We start from the raw sequence: 15,015 nt of genomic DNA, 5'->3' as shown, positions 1-15,015 counted from the left end.
TCTAGTGACACTTAATTGTGCTGGTGTGGGAACCATACTATAAAAACTACGGGTGTAGAACTTTGGTTCCCAACTGTGGCAGCACATGAGACTTACTGGAAAGTTCTAAAAAATATTGATGGCTAGGCTGAGTTCTAGAGATTGATACAACTAGAGCAAGGCTCTAGTTGATAATTTTGTTGTTGATAATTTCTATAGCTCCTCAGGTGACTATAATGAACATCAGCTGAGAACCTTTGTAGAACAGTGGTTCTTAGTGGGATGTATAGTGGAATCACCTGGACAGGTTTTACATACCCACCCTTAAATTCCACTCTGGAGATTCTAATTCAAAATGGGGCCTCGGTATTTGCTGTTATAATACCTCTCCTAATAAATCACCTCTGTGAATAGCCAGTACTCTGTACTCAATCTATTCTTCATCATTTTCCATGTCTCCTTTTTCACTTTGTTTTTATTTCCTTTATCAAGCTTGATTTTCTCTACTTTTAAGAGAGAACTTTATATGATTCATTCTGTAGCACTTAACTACTATCTTACTTTCCTTCTATTCTCACACTTTCATTATTATTCACTTATTTAATATTTTCTGAAGGCTAACAATTCGCTTTACCGGTTTGTTGGAAGTAAAAAGCTTGTTAATAGTGATAGGTGAGTTTATTCAGGTGTTTATGATATGCGGCCAGGTTTAGGAATCTCTGCGTTTTATATTTGTCTCTTTCGTCTCCCTAGAGTGAATTTCTAGAAATGGAATTGCTGGGCTAAAGGATATATATGTGTTAAAGTTTGATATGTATTGCTAGATTGCCCTTCAGAAAGGATATGGCAGTCCTACCATGCTTTTAGCTAACAGTTGGGTTTTTGTCAGTCTTTGTCATCAGTGGAGTAGATGGAAAATAATTTCTTGTTTAAGCTCATGCCCTTAGTGTGTTTGAGCATTCTTTCCTATGCTTAATGGCTATTGACTTGCTTAAGTGTGTTGCCAGTTTTTCCTTTGCCCATTTTTTTCTGGGATGTTTTTCTTCCTTAGGGTCATCTCAGACTCTTGCATTGTTTGTGCTTTGCCAATGAAACGGAGTCATCTGGGGAGATCTTGGTGTTGAGAGAGGGTCCAGTTTTAGCTCTGTCAGTGGACAAATCTTCTAACTCCTCTGGACTTCTTCCATCTAGTGTAAGAATTTCCTTCTGTGTTATAGAAAGACTAGCTAAATTCAGCTTAAACAAGGATTTATTCATCCTTTCGTTCAGCAAATATTCTGCACTTGCTGTGTGCTAGGCATTGTTAAAAGTGTTGGTAGTTATAGTGGTGAAAAAGACAGGGCACTTCTGTTCTGAAGCTTACACTCTAGTGAAAAGACACAAGCAGTTATATACTTGGAGTCAGGTAAGTGTGATGAAGGGAAATGAAGCATAAAGTGGAGTTAGAGGTTGGTGAGAGTGTGTGGGATGCCTGATCAGTGTGTGGTTATTTTAGATAAGGTCATTAGGAAAAGCCCTCTCCACGGAGGTGTTATTTGAGTAAAGGAGTAGGCGGCAAGCCATCCAAATATCTGGGGATGATATTCCAGACAGAGGAAGAGCAAGTGTGAAGGCCCTGAGTCAGAAACTAGCTTGGTCTGCTTGGAGAATGTCAGAAAGGTTATTATAGTTGGGGCAGAGTGGGAGGTGGCAGAGGGACCATATTTTGTAGACTGGGTTGTGGACACTTAAAAAAATTTTTTTTTTGAGAAGTTGCAGTACGCTAGGTAGTTGTAGGCACCACCTGGGATAAAGCAGTGAACAAAACACTCAAAAACCTCCCCACCCCCAGAGTATATATCCTAGTAGAAAGAGAGTAATAAGATGATGAAGATACTGTCATGGAGGAAGAAATTTTCCTCTACAGTTCTCAGTTCTTCTGGTTGGTCTAAGAATTAAATTGACAGATTAATAGGAGAAAATCAAACAAAAGTTTAGTAGCATGTGGCATGTATACATGAACTTCCCTAGTGACTCAGGGGGTAAAGGATCTGCCTGTAATGTGGGAGACCTGGGTTTGATCCCTGATTGGGAAGATTCCCTAGAGAAGAGAATGGCTACTCATTCCAGTATTCTGGCTTGGAGAAGAATGAGTGGATACCTACTCCTCTCCTCCATGGACGGAGGAGCCTGGCAGGCTATAGTCCATGGGATTGCAAAGAGTGGGACATGACTGAGCAACTAACACTTTCACATACATGGGACAGACCCGGGGAAACTGAGTAACTTGCCAAAATGGCTGAAACTCTTACCTTAAATATTGTCTTCAGCTAAAGACAAAAGATCTTGGGGGTAGTGGTTTGGGACCTCAAAGGGGAGGAAGGCTGTTGCCGTGAGATGGAAAAGCAAATGTTTGGTAACAGTTTTAACAGACAGACTTTGCCTGGTTCCTCCCCATCTGTGCACATAGTTCATACTATAGTTATCTATGGGATCGCATCCCTTCCTGAAACATGTCTTTCTTTACATTCTTTTAGCAATTAGAAGGAGGGTCAAAGTTTCTTCCTGGTCTTAATTTGTCTTCAGCTGAAAATAATCCACATGGCAAAGAGACATTTTCGGGTGGCAGGTTTGCTCCTGTTTAGTATCTAAGCATGTGGGGAAGTGCTATGGTACGAAAGCAAGGCTGGGGGGAGGGGGACAGGAGGTGTGTGTACGTGATGAGGTGGGGGTTGTTCAGAAAGACCTCGCTGGTGACATTTGGACAGAGTTCCAAAGGGCTTGAAGGCATTCCAGGCATGACCAAGACCTTGAGATTAGTGTGTGCCTGGTGGGTGTGAACTAGCCAGAAAGCCCATGTGTCTGAGTGGAGTTGAAACTGTACACCTCAGATGGGACTTGAATCCACGGGCTGGGACCCAGACCTGGCCAGAACCCAGACTGGGACTTGAACCCACAGTCTTAATTGAGATCATGCACCTGGTCTCAGGGCTTCCCCAATGGCTCATATGGTAAAGAATCTGTCTGCAATGCAGGAGATCGGGGTTCGACCCCTGGGTTGGGAAGATCCCCTGGAGAAGGGAATTGCAACCAACTCCAGTACTGTGGCCTGGAGAATTCCATGGACAGAGGAGCCTGGTGGGCTACAGTCCATGGAGTTGCAAAGAGTCAGACACGACCAAGCGATTAGCTCGTAACACATACCTGGTCTCAGGACTCTTAAGAAGCTCATGTTCTTCTTATCAAAAGAATTCAGTGAGAGACATAGTAATAGGTAAGAAGTGGGTTTATTTAGAGAGAAACACACTCCACAGAATGTGGGCCTTATCAGAAGGTAAGAGGCCCCAAAATATGGTGTGGTTAGTGTTTATGTCTGGGTAATTTCATAGGCTAATTTCATGGGCTTCCCTTGTAGCTCAGTTGGTAAAGAATCTGCCTGTAATGCAGGAGATCTGTGTTTGATTCCTGAGTTGGGAAGATTCCCTGGAGAAGGAAATGGCAACCCACTCCAGTATTCTTGCCTGGGAAACCCCATGCACAGAGGGACCTGGCAGGCTACATGGAGTCGCAAGAGTTGGACACGACATAGCGACTCAACCACCAGCCTCTAATTTCATGGGCTAATGAGCAAGAGGATTATTCCACTTATTCTGGGGAAGGGGTGGGGATTTCCAGGAGCTGGGCTGCTTTTCAGCCTTTCACGGGTGGCTCTGAGCTGCCCTCTGGGGGCTGTGTTGCTTAGTGTGCTGGGAGTCCAGGGAGCCTGTGAGGCCCAGGGCCCAGTGGGAGCTGAGTCTTCTGCCACCTCGGACCTAGTTGGTTCTTAGCAGTGTGTCCTGTGGCTAAGTCATTCTTTCCAAGGCTGTGCCCTGCCGCCTTCCCTCCTGTTTTAGAGTGAGGCAGGAGCGTGGGAGTGGTGTCCTGTCACTTTCACTTTTCTGAGGCAGGAAGCTGATTATGTCCTTGTAGAATTTTTTTTAAATATAATTTTATTTATTTTTGGCTGTGATGGGTCTTTGTTACTCCATGGATTTTTCTCTAGTTGCAGAGAGTGGGGCTTACTCTTTGTTGCAGTGCACGGGCTTCTCACTGCTGTGGCTTCTCTTGTTACAGAGAATGGGCTCTAGGGTGCACGGCCGTCAGTAGTTGCGGCTCCCCGGCTCTAGAACACAGTATCAGTATTTGTGGCACATGGACTTGGTTGCTCCATGGCAATCTTGTGAAATCTTTTTGGACAAGAAGGGATCAAACCCGTGTCTCCTGTATTGGCAGGTGGATTCTGGATTTTTACCACTGAACCACCAGGGAAGCCCCTTGTCCTTGTAGAACTTAGTAGCAGTTTTAACTCTGGGCTTTTTACTCGGAGATGGAATACCAGTGGAAGGTTTTGATCAGAAACCTGAGATGAACTTAGGTTTTAGAGGGATCCCTGGCTTATGTGCAACAAGATTCCTTTGGGAATTGAGGGTAGAAGCAAGGTGACTATGACAGTAATCCAGGCAAGAGTTAATGTTGGGACCAAGAATATAACAGTGGGTATGGTCGGAAATGGTTAGATTCTGAATATATTTGGAAGCTCAGGCCAATGGGATTTTGCTGATGTATTGGACTTAGGGTGAAGGAAAGAGGAGTCGGGGATGATGCCAGGATTTTGGGCCTGAGAGGTTAGAAGGGTTGGTATTGCCTTTCAGTGAGATGGAGAAAGTCGTGGGAGGATCTGTGTGTTCCTCCTGGCTGCAGGTGGGGTGAGAATCAGGAGTTCTGTTCTTGATTTTAAGTTTGAAGTAACTCTTAGCCATTCAAGCAGGGTGTTGAGTAGGCAATTGGAGGGACATCTGAGCCTGAAGTTCAAGGGAGGCCTGGGACTGGTTATATAAGCATATAGCTAGTATTTCAAGGCCACAAGGCTGGATGAGATCACCTAGGGTGCGCCTGTAACGGAGCCCTGGGGGTGTTCTGACCTTGAGAAGTTGGAGAGATGAGGCACGGGCCACGGAGACTTGGGGAGGGGCTAATGCGGTAGGAGGAGAACTCAGCATGTGGGACCCCAAAAGCCAGGGAAGAAGATACCTTGAGGGAATGAAGGGTCAGTAGTGTTAAGTGCCGCCGGTAGGATCACGTGAGATGGCTGAGAGCTGACTGTTCCGTACGTTGCTGCGAGTCATTGAATCAGGTTGGCAATTTTGGGGTGGTGGGGGTGAAAGCCTGGCATATGAGAGACTGGAAGGGGGAAACAAGACAGTTCTTGCAAGGAGTTTTAAAGGATAGAAATGTGATGAAGACAGTAGGTAGAGAAAGTGAGGCCACGATAAGGTTTTTGTTTTTTTTAAATGGGAGAAATAACAGTATCTGTATACAATTAGTGATTAGGTAGGGAGGAGCATGACTAGAATTCTGTGCTCAAGCAGGTTAGAGTAGAGGGGTGGTTCTTAGAGGGTGGGTAGTTCCTAGTAACAGGTTGGTATGTGGGCAAAGAACCATTTCCTGTTAGAGAATGCAGTCTTCTGTCTGCGGAATGTAGGATGTGATCTGAGGGTGGGCTTCACTCAGGCCTCCTGTTTTCAGTACCATCTACAGCCTCATGAAGAGGCAATCCATGAGAAATTAATTTTCAGAAACTTTCTAAGATAAATGAGTTTGTTTCTTTACTGTAGTTCTTCCCAGTCTTGCTCTCATAGTATATACATACATGCATGCACACACATCCTGGGAGTCTGCGAGAGGCAGAATTTTCCAAATTCATTTGACCACAGAACTAGTTTTTCACTGCTGGCTCATAGAACCAGTTTGGAAGAAACTTAGTTCATCTCACCTTCCCTAGTGTGCTGAGTCAGCCAGGGCTCTTGTTGGCAAGAGCAGAAAGCCCACCTCAAATGAATTTAAGCCTCGGGGAATTCCTGAGCTCACATGAATGGGCAGAGCAGGGCTATGTCTGGCTTCAGGCATTGGTTGGATCCAGCTGCTCAAGTATCTTATCTCTCCAGCTCTTATGAGACTTCCTGCCTTGGGTATTCTTCTGCTTTGTGGTAGGGAGGATGGCCCCCCAGTAGCCTCAAGTTGGCATCCTCCTAACTGAGCCACTTCAGTGAAAGAGAAGTTAGCACTGGCGTGGAAGTCCTCGTGATGATTGTGACTGACTGGGCGTGTTACGTCCAACCCTGAGCCGGTCTTTATGGCTCAGGGTGAGTTACTCTGGCAGGTGTGGGTCACGTGCGCCATTGCCGCGCCTGGGGAGGGAGGACGCCTGTAATTGACCGGTGGTATGCGTGCTGTGGTGTGTTACAGGTTTGTAGTGATATCTCATTGTGGTTTAGTTTGTATTTCTTTGATTGCTGATAACGTTAAATCTCTTTCCATGTGCTTCATGTCCCACTCAGTAAGATTTGTCTGATTTATCCGATGTTTCTTGTTTTTCAGTATCTCTTGTATTTTCTGTAAAAGTTGAAGTAAAAATCTAAAGGCTTTATTAGATTCAAGTTTGGCAAGACTATTTCATAGGTGCTATGTTAAACAGATGTTCTGAGGACTCATGCCTGTATCATTTATAACTTGTTTATACGATAGAGAAGATGCCTTCTGCATCCTGTGATACATTCCTGGATGACATAGAAGATATCGTGTCCCAAGAAGATTCAAAGCCACAAGATAGGCATTTTTCGAGAAAGCACGTTGTTCCAAAGGTGCGAAGGCGAAATACCCAAAAATATTTGCAAGAGGAAAACAGTCCACCAAGCGATAGGTAAGCTTTTTTTGAAATTATATTCAGCATCATACCTTGGGAGAGGCTGTCACTACTGTATGTGATATACATAATGTATCTTTTAAAAGAATCTTTGAAGTTTTGAAAGGAAATATGTAGGGTTTTTAAAAATTTGAATGGTTATATTTAGCAAAGTCATTAATTAAAGGTGTCGAATTGCATATTGGCCTAGGGCAGTATTTGGCACAAAGATAGATCTCCCTGCCTCCCACCCTCCTCTGGCCAGATCTCTTTGATATCACTGTGGTTGGTATGTTCTTGTTACTTCCGCATTAATATTTTTATTGGAATTTGTGATTCTTACGAGATAGTGGTGGTTTGGGCATGTGGTTTTTCTTAGCAACATTTAAAGTACTTATGAATTAACTAAAGGCTTTGGACACAAATTCTTGTGCTGTTTGCACTATTAGGTGTCTAGTGAAATTCTAATGCAACCTAGCCAGAAAGGATTAGGCAGTTATATAGTTTTAATATGCTTATATTTGTATATCTAGTAAACTTGAACATTTTAATACATTTGGTTATTTGGAACAGAGTCATAAAGTCAATGAATTTAAATTTACTTATTTTAATACCTGAAATTTATTAAATTTGTCTTGAACATACCATTAAATGTAATGTCTACTTAGTTGTTAATTATTTAGGGCAATACAAGTTGAAAGTCCTTTTATTCCCTTCCTAAAAATTACATTTTTTAGAACTCTATATGTGGAATACTTTTATTATTAATAGTGCTGTACGGTGACAGATTTTCATTTTGATTCAGTTATTTATCTCTAAGTTATAAAGATTGTGGTTAGTATACAGTAGTCTTTAGATGTGTTTAGGTTTTCTTTATTTGCTGTTGCTGCTAGAACCATTTTCTGTGCTATTGTTGTTTGTACCTTTCCAGGAGTTGAACTTACTGGTAGTATTTAGTAGTATTGAACTTAAAATACAACTTAGAGAAAAGATATTCTTCACATAGAAAGAGAGTCTTAGAATTTTATACTGTTATTTTATCTTGATTTTAGACTTTTGATGTAATAGCAGATTATGTATTAAGTTGGTACTTTTAATGAATAACTTATGAATAGAATGCAGTGAGTGTTTTTGCATAATATGCCTAGAAATTAACTAGTGCTTTTTATTTTAAAAAATCCCTTAATGAGACTTATTTTTTAAAATTGATTAACAGCACTATTCCAGGCATACAGAAAATTTGGATACGAACTTGGGGTTGTTCTCATAATAATTCAGATGGAGAATACATGGCTGGACAACTGGCTGCTTATGGATATAAAATTACAGGTAATGAGATCTGTAATGTGTTTTATTGATTACATTTTTTAAAGCCAAGGTTTTTAGAGATAGAAGTTCTAGCTTTAGCACCTAAGGAATATTTTAGCATGACTTAACGATTTTTTTGTGTGTTTATTTTTATTAGTTGGAGGCCAATTACTTTACAATATTGTAGTGGTTTTTGCCATACATTGACATGAATCAGCCATGGATTTACATGTGTTCCCCATCCCGATTCCCGCTCCCTCCTCCCTCCCCATCCCATCCCATCCCTTTGGGTCTTCGCAGTGCACCAGCCCCGAGCACTTGTCTCGTGCATCCAACCTGGGCTGGTGATCTGTTTCACCCTTGATAGTATGCTTGTTTCAATGCTATTCTCTCAGAACATCCTACCCTCGCCTTCTCCCACAGAGTCCAAAAGTCTGTTCTGTACATCTGTGTCTCTTTTTCTGTTTTGCATATAGGGTTATCGTTACCATCTTTTTAAATTTCATATATATGCGTTGGTATACTGTATTGGTCTTTATCTTTCATCTTTCTGGCTTACTTCACTCTGTTTAATGGGCTCCATTTTCATCCATATCTCATTAGAACTGATTCAAATGAATTCTTTTTAATATTCCATTGTGTATATGTACCATAGCTTCCTTATCCATTCGTCTGCTGATGGGCATCTAGGTTGCTTCCATGTCCTGGCAATTATAAACAGTGCTGCGATGAACATTGGGGTGCACGTGTCTCTTTCAGATCTGGTTTCCTGGGTGTGTATGCCCAGGGGTGGGATTGCTGGGTCATATGGCAGTTCTATTTCCAGTTTTTTAAGGAATCTCCACACTGTTCTCCATAGTGGCTGTACTAGTTTGCATTCCCACCAACAGTGTAAGAGGGTTCCCTTTTCTCCACACCCTCTCCAGCATTTATTGCTTGTAGACTTTTGGATAGCAGCCATCCTGACTGGCGTGTAATGGTACCTCATTGTGGTTTTGATTTGCATTTCTCTGATAATGAGTGATGTTGAGCATCTTTTCATGTGTTTGTTAGCCATCTGTATGTCGTCTTTGGAGAAATGTCTGTTTAGTTCTTTGGCCTATTTTTTGATTAGGTCATTTATTTTTCTGGAATTGAGCTGCAGGAGTTGCTAGTATATTTTTGAGATTAATCCTTTGTCTGTTTCTTCATTTGCTATTATTTTCTCCCATTCTGAGGGCTGTCTTTTCACCTTGCTTATAGTTTCCTTTGTTGTGCAAAAGCTTTTGAGTTTAATTAGGTCCCATTTGTTTATTTTTGCTTTTATTTCCAATATTCTATGAGGTGGGTGACTTAATGATTTTAGGAGAAAATAAAATGCTAATATGTTGTCTAGACTCTTGAGCAACGTGGCTTTGAGCTGTGTGCCACTCATCTGGGAACCTTTTCCAGTGCATATGCTACTGGACTTACAGTCTGGGGCTGGCTGAGTCCTAGAATGTGGAGCTCTCCAATAGGAGAGCCAGCTATGGCACTGGTTTTGTGTCAATTGTGGTATTGGCCGCAGGTCTGGGAACCCATCCCCTGCAAGCACTGAGGGATGACTGTATATATCTCATTTAAAAAAAGAAAAAAAAAAAACCCCTCATTTTGAAATAAGTTTGGACTGACAGAAAAGTGGGAAAATTAAGTTTGTGTATGCCTTTTATATCTTACGTGGTTATGGTATAATTCATTGGGAAGTGAGCATTAGTGCAATACTATTGTCTAAATGACAGAGCTTGTTTGGATTTTGCCAGGTTTCCCACTTACATCCTTTTTATGTTTCAGGATCCAGTCTAAGATCTCACCTTACATTTATTTGGAATGTCTCCTTAATCTCCTCCCATCTGTGCCAGTTTCTCAGTTTTTTTCTCACTTTTTGTGACCTTGACACTTCTGAAAGAGAATTAATCATTTTGTAGAATGTCCATCACCTTAGGTTTGTCTGGTAGTTTCTCATGGTTAGAATAAGGTAATGAATGCATTTCTGGCAAGAGGAGCATACAAGTGATATTGTATCCTTCTCAGCTCATCGCGTAAGGGGCTTCATGATGTTAATACACTAACCCTTATCTGCCAGATTTCTCCTCTGAGTTATTTTTCTCATTGTAGCCAATAAATCTCCTGTGTTTCCTCAACCTTTTGCATACTAATTTTAGTATCTGTTGGTGGATCTTGTCTGCAACAGTTGTTACTATGATAGTTGCGTAGTGGTGGTTTTCTATTTTCTTTCCTTCCACATTTAATCGTTTGGATTCTTCTGATCCTCTGGAGAAGAAAATGGCAACCCACTCCAGTGTTCGTGCCTGGAGAATCCCATGGACGGGGGAGCCTCGTGGGCTGCAGTCCAGGAGGTCCGTGGGGTCACAAAGAGTCGGACACAACTGGGCAGCTAGGCTTGCACACATTCTCCTCTAAGGAAGCGCTGGCCTTTGGCCACCGTTTTACCTGTTTGCATCAGTATGAACTCACGGATATTTCCTCTGCAGGGTACAGTTGAGTGCTGTCATCATGGTGTTGCTTGTCTTGTTCCAGCTTTGGCCACAGGACCTCATCAGGCTGGCGCCTGTGTCTTTCAGACAGGCCCGCCTTGCTTTCTGAGCACGTCCTTATTTTCTGGCACCACAAGAGGTTCTGGTCTTGTATTGTCCCTTTCCCAGCCTCAGAAGCAACCACTTTTGCGAGGAATCCTGACGCTTTTCGTTAGGAGACTCGTGTTTAGAACCGGACCGAAGACCTGGGCAGTAGGTGTGCTCATTCCACCACGAAGTCCCAGTGCTTCTAGGTCCTGTCCGCAGACAGAGCTGGGAAATACGTGGTGTGCAGACTGGCGCACACGCATCTCTGTTTCTGCTGTGTGTGTGGGGTGGGAACAGAGTTTGAGTGCTTTGTGACCGGCAGTGGCCCAGCGCCTTATCTGTGTCATCATGCTTGTGCTCTGCTCAGTCGTGTCCACCTCTTTGGGACCCCATGGACTGTAGCCCTCCAGGCTCCTCTGACCATGGGCATGGACAGAGACAGGAATACTGGAGTGGCTTGCCATTTCCTTCTCCAGGAGACCTACGCAGCCCAGGAATCAAACCTGAGTCTCCTGCATTGGCCGGCGGATTCTTTACCACTAGCACCACCTTTAGTCCTTGTGAGATAAGGACTTACTAGTATTCCCACCTTTATAAGTGAGAATGCAGAGAGGTTGTTTCTTTAAACCTCATGGGCACTGAAGTCCATTACTCCAAACACTGCTTTTGACCGCTAGTCTATGTCACATAGCAACTTGCTTTTGCATGTGTAATTGGCTGGTCCTAGGTTCAATGCGGATGTTAGGAGTAGGGAGGATTGCAAAGTTAACTCCTTTATAGCTTTCTTTCCTTCAATAAGCAAATGATCATATATCATTAATTTTGTTTTTGATAACATGGTTTAGAGAGCAAAATCAATCTTAAAACAGGTAAAAAAAAAACCCTCAAAATCTGCTTTTAGAATCACTTTTCTGGGTTCATTAGTAATTTTTGTATAATTTAGCCTAGACTTGTCTAATACCTTCTGATGGTGCATTTGAAAATTAAGGAAATCACTTGAAAGGTAATTTCCTGAAACATTAAAAAAATTCAAAGTTTGATTTATCCTGTGTGTGTGTGTTAGTCGCTCGGTCGTGTCCGACTCTCTGTGACCCCATGGACTGTAGCCCACCAGGCTCCTCTGTCCCTGAGATCCTCCAGGCACGAAGACTGCAGTGGGTCGCCGTTATCCTGCTGCTGCTGCTGCTGAGTCACGTCAAGTCGTGTCCGACTCTGTGCGGCCCCACAGACGGCAGCCCACCAGGCTCCTCTGTCCCTGGGATTCTCCAGGCAAGAACACTAGAGTGGGTTGCCATTATCCTAGGTGATATTAAATATCCAACATATTTTAATGTTTTTGTCTATTAGCATTTTTTAAAAATCTTATAACAGTACTCTTCTATGTAAAGTAACAGTCTTAATGTGTTTACACAAGAACGTTAAGCTTTGTTATGCCCACCTAATTTTGGCTTCTCATTTGGGACTACTAAAAAGGGAGCATTAAGGAACTAATCACTTGCATATGAAATTTATTTTTCTTCATGTGGTTTATTTTATATGCCTGTGTTACTCATACATATTTGTATTAATTTTATATGCTGTTGATTTTACCCACTTCAGAAATCATAATCGATTTCAGTTTAGTATGGCTTGCATGCAGTAGACACTAGGACCACTTTTCATACTTGTCTGGATGCTGTAGGCCCAGAAAATATAAGCATTATCTTCAGTAGGACATTTAATAAGGAAATCTCTAGAAGAAATCTCTCATTTAAGTTAGATATATCAATGATTTCTGGATGCCTATGCCAGTGGTCTCTTTTGTTATTGTGAAATAATGGGAGTTTATAAAAAATATTATTGCTTAATAGCTTATAACTAATCAAATGTAGACCTAAAATGGGCTTCTCTGGTAGCTCAGCTGGTAAAGAATCCACCTGCAATGCAGGAGACTGCGTTTTGATTCCTGTGTTGGGAAGATCCCCTGGAGAAGGGCATTAACAACCCACTCCAGGATTCTTGCCTGGAGAATCCCATGGGCTGAGGAGCCTGTTGGGCTACAGTCCATGGGGTTACAAAGAGTTGGACATGACTGAGCATCTAAGCATTGCACAGACCTAAAATATTTTCATTTAACTCTATAATTGATAAGAATGAGGTATAAAATAGTTTATGTATAATGTACACAGAGGTTATTGAAAACAATACAGAGAAATTCAGAATTCTCAGTTACCAATGGTGGATATTTTTACTATTTGAGGAAAGTGGGTATTTTTTAGTATTTGAGGAAAGAAGAGAGATTATGTCAGTATATACTTGAACTGGCTGCTTTTGTGTAAATCTAGGAATATAATTACTCCACAGTAACACTGCACAGAGGCTTGTTCAGAGTAGTAAGTGCTTGTTTGTTGACTCTTTCAAACCCTTTTTATTTTGAGGAGAAGGTGATTTAAACCTTAGAAAATAATTCCTGCTTGCTTTTCATTTCATTTTCTGCCCTGCTGAGGGAAAAATGATGTCATTCCCCAAAGCTCGGACACCTGTTTACATGATACAATTAAATTAGTATCATGGAAAGCAGTCAAACTGTCCTGGTAGGTACAGTGGCTTTTAAAAGAAGTATGATTTGAACGCATACATTTCATGAGTGTATTCTTCAAATGAGCGATTTCTTATAGACTAACTAGAAAATGTCCTCCCCTCCTCACCATAATGCTTCCTTTGGTTATTGGTTTTGGATTATTTCTTTTGGAAAGTTGTTAAATTATTTTCAGTGTCCTCATTCGTTCAGTTCAGTTCAGTCACTCAGGCCTGTCTGACTCTTCGTGATGCCATGGACTGCAGGATGTCAGGCCTCCCTGTCCATCACCAACTCCCGGAGTTGACCCAAACTCATGTCCATTGAGTCGGTGATGCCATCCAACCATCTCATCCTCTGTGTTCCCTTCTCTTCCTGCCCTCAATCTTTCCCAGCATCAGGGTCTTTTCACATGAGTCAGTTCTTCGCATCAGGTGGCCAAAGTATTGGAGTTTCAGCTTCAACATCAGTCCTTCCAATGAACACCCAGGACTGATCTCCTTTAGGATGGACCGATTGGATCTCCTTGCAGTCCAAGGGACTCTCAGGAGTCTTCTCCAACACCACAGTTCAAAAGCATCAATTCCTTGGCGCTCAGTTTTCTTTATAGTCCAACTGTCACATCCATACATGACCACTGGAAAAACCATAGCCTTGACTAGACGGACCTTTGTTGGCAAAGTAATGTCTCTGCTTTTTAATATGCTGTCTAGGTTGGTCATAACTTTCCTTCCAAGGAGTAAGCATCTTTTAATTTCATGACATTTTAAGGGTGATCTAGTATGGACATTTAATAATATTAATGGCTTTAATGATTAGAGTAGTTGTTTTTTGCTGTCCCTCATTTTGGAATTTCTTCTTTTGTATGTAGTAGTCTCTTCTATGTAATCCTTATTAGAAGCCATTTTTCTCCTGGAGTGGTGGGCGAGAGGGATATATACCACTGGACTCCATGCTGCAGGGATGTGCACAGCTTTTTCTGTTCTGAGTGAGGAGTTGGGATTCACTGTTTAGTTACAGACAGTGGTGTCAGCTGAGAGCTTCCTGGTCCATTCCTACCTCCTTGATTATAAGGTCATTTCCCATCTTCTTGACTTTTGTATTCTTGAAGTTCTAGTGCAATTCATTGAAAGAATCATCAGCCATCTTAGTGCAGAGCTCTTAGCTTGCCTTCCATGGACCTCTGTAATTTAGCCTTCTTGCCCCTTCACCATCTCCACAATTATTTACATGTGGGTAGTGTCTTACAGTTTGTAAAATGCATTCATATCTAATTGTTAGTTTTATGTAGCTTCGGGATAAAGACAGAACAAAGACTTTGTTGACCTAGGCTTTGGAAAAGTTATTTAAAAATATCCTGACATATAGGTGGCTGACTTAAATTATATATATTAGTCATTAATGTTTACAATGAAAGGTTTGGTTGTGTGCTGAGTAGAACATTTTCTTAATGTAATACAGAATTTCCTTGCAGAAACTCTTTATTGTGTAGCCAGAGATAGTGCTTTTATCTGAAGGTTTTGAAGTCTGTCTGGAATTACAGTGAAAGTAAATTTTACTGTGATCATTTGCAGAGTGCTTGTAATGCAGAGGGGACTGCAGCTTATAGATTGTTGAATCTTAGCGTTATTTTAAAGCCCAGAAGTTAAACATAGAAAGGATTATATAAAGGGAAACAAAGCCTTTCCTCCACTAAAATAGAAGCTGTATCTGATCTGTAAAACGTCCTCATGTGGGCATTTCAGGCTAATATTATAAGCTTTAACTTTTTATGTATATCATATGTTCTAGAAAACTAGACTCTTATTTAAAAGTACTTTGTTTTAAGTAAGAAAGTACTTTTAAGAAAATACTTCTTACTAACTTCCCAG

At 41.6% G+C, this 15,015-nt stretch overlaps 1 protein-coding gene across 7 annotated transcripts in view; it reads left to right on the top strand.

The window, feature by feature from the left end:
- Window positions 1–15,015, top strand: part of CDKAL1 (CDK5 regulatory subunit associated protein 1 like 1) — a 580,103-nt gene that overhangs the window by 1,999 nt on the left and 563,089 nt on the right. For all 7 annotated transcript variants that reach the window (XM_043908414.1, XM_043908415.1, XM_043908413.1 and 4 more), the window contains 2 exons: window positions 6,523–6,697; window positions 7,896–8,008. In XM_043908414.1, the coding sequence (XP_043764349.1) occupies window positions 6,528–6,697; window positions 7,896–8,008 (283 nt within the window). In that variant the 5' untranslated portion in view covers window positions 6,523–6,527. The remainder of the gene's footprint in view (window positions 1–6,522; window positions 6,698–7,895; window positions 8,009–15,015) is intronic.

This window comes from Cervus elaphus, chromosome 7, assembly GCF_910594005.1.
Source record: "Cervus elaphus chromosome 7, mCerEla1.1, whole genome shotgun sequence".
NCBI classification, from domain to species: Eukaryota; Metazoa; Chordata; class Mammalia; order Artiodactyla; family Cervidae; genus Cervus; species Cervus elaphus.
The sequence above is the reverse complement of the archived record's forward strand: the minus strand, read 5'-3'. Positions and strand labels throughout refer to the sequence as shown.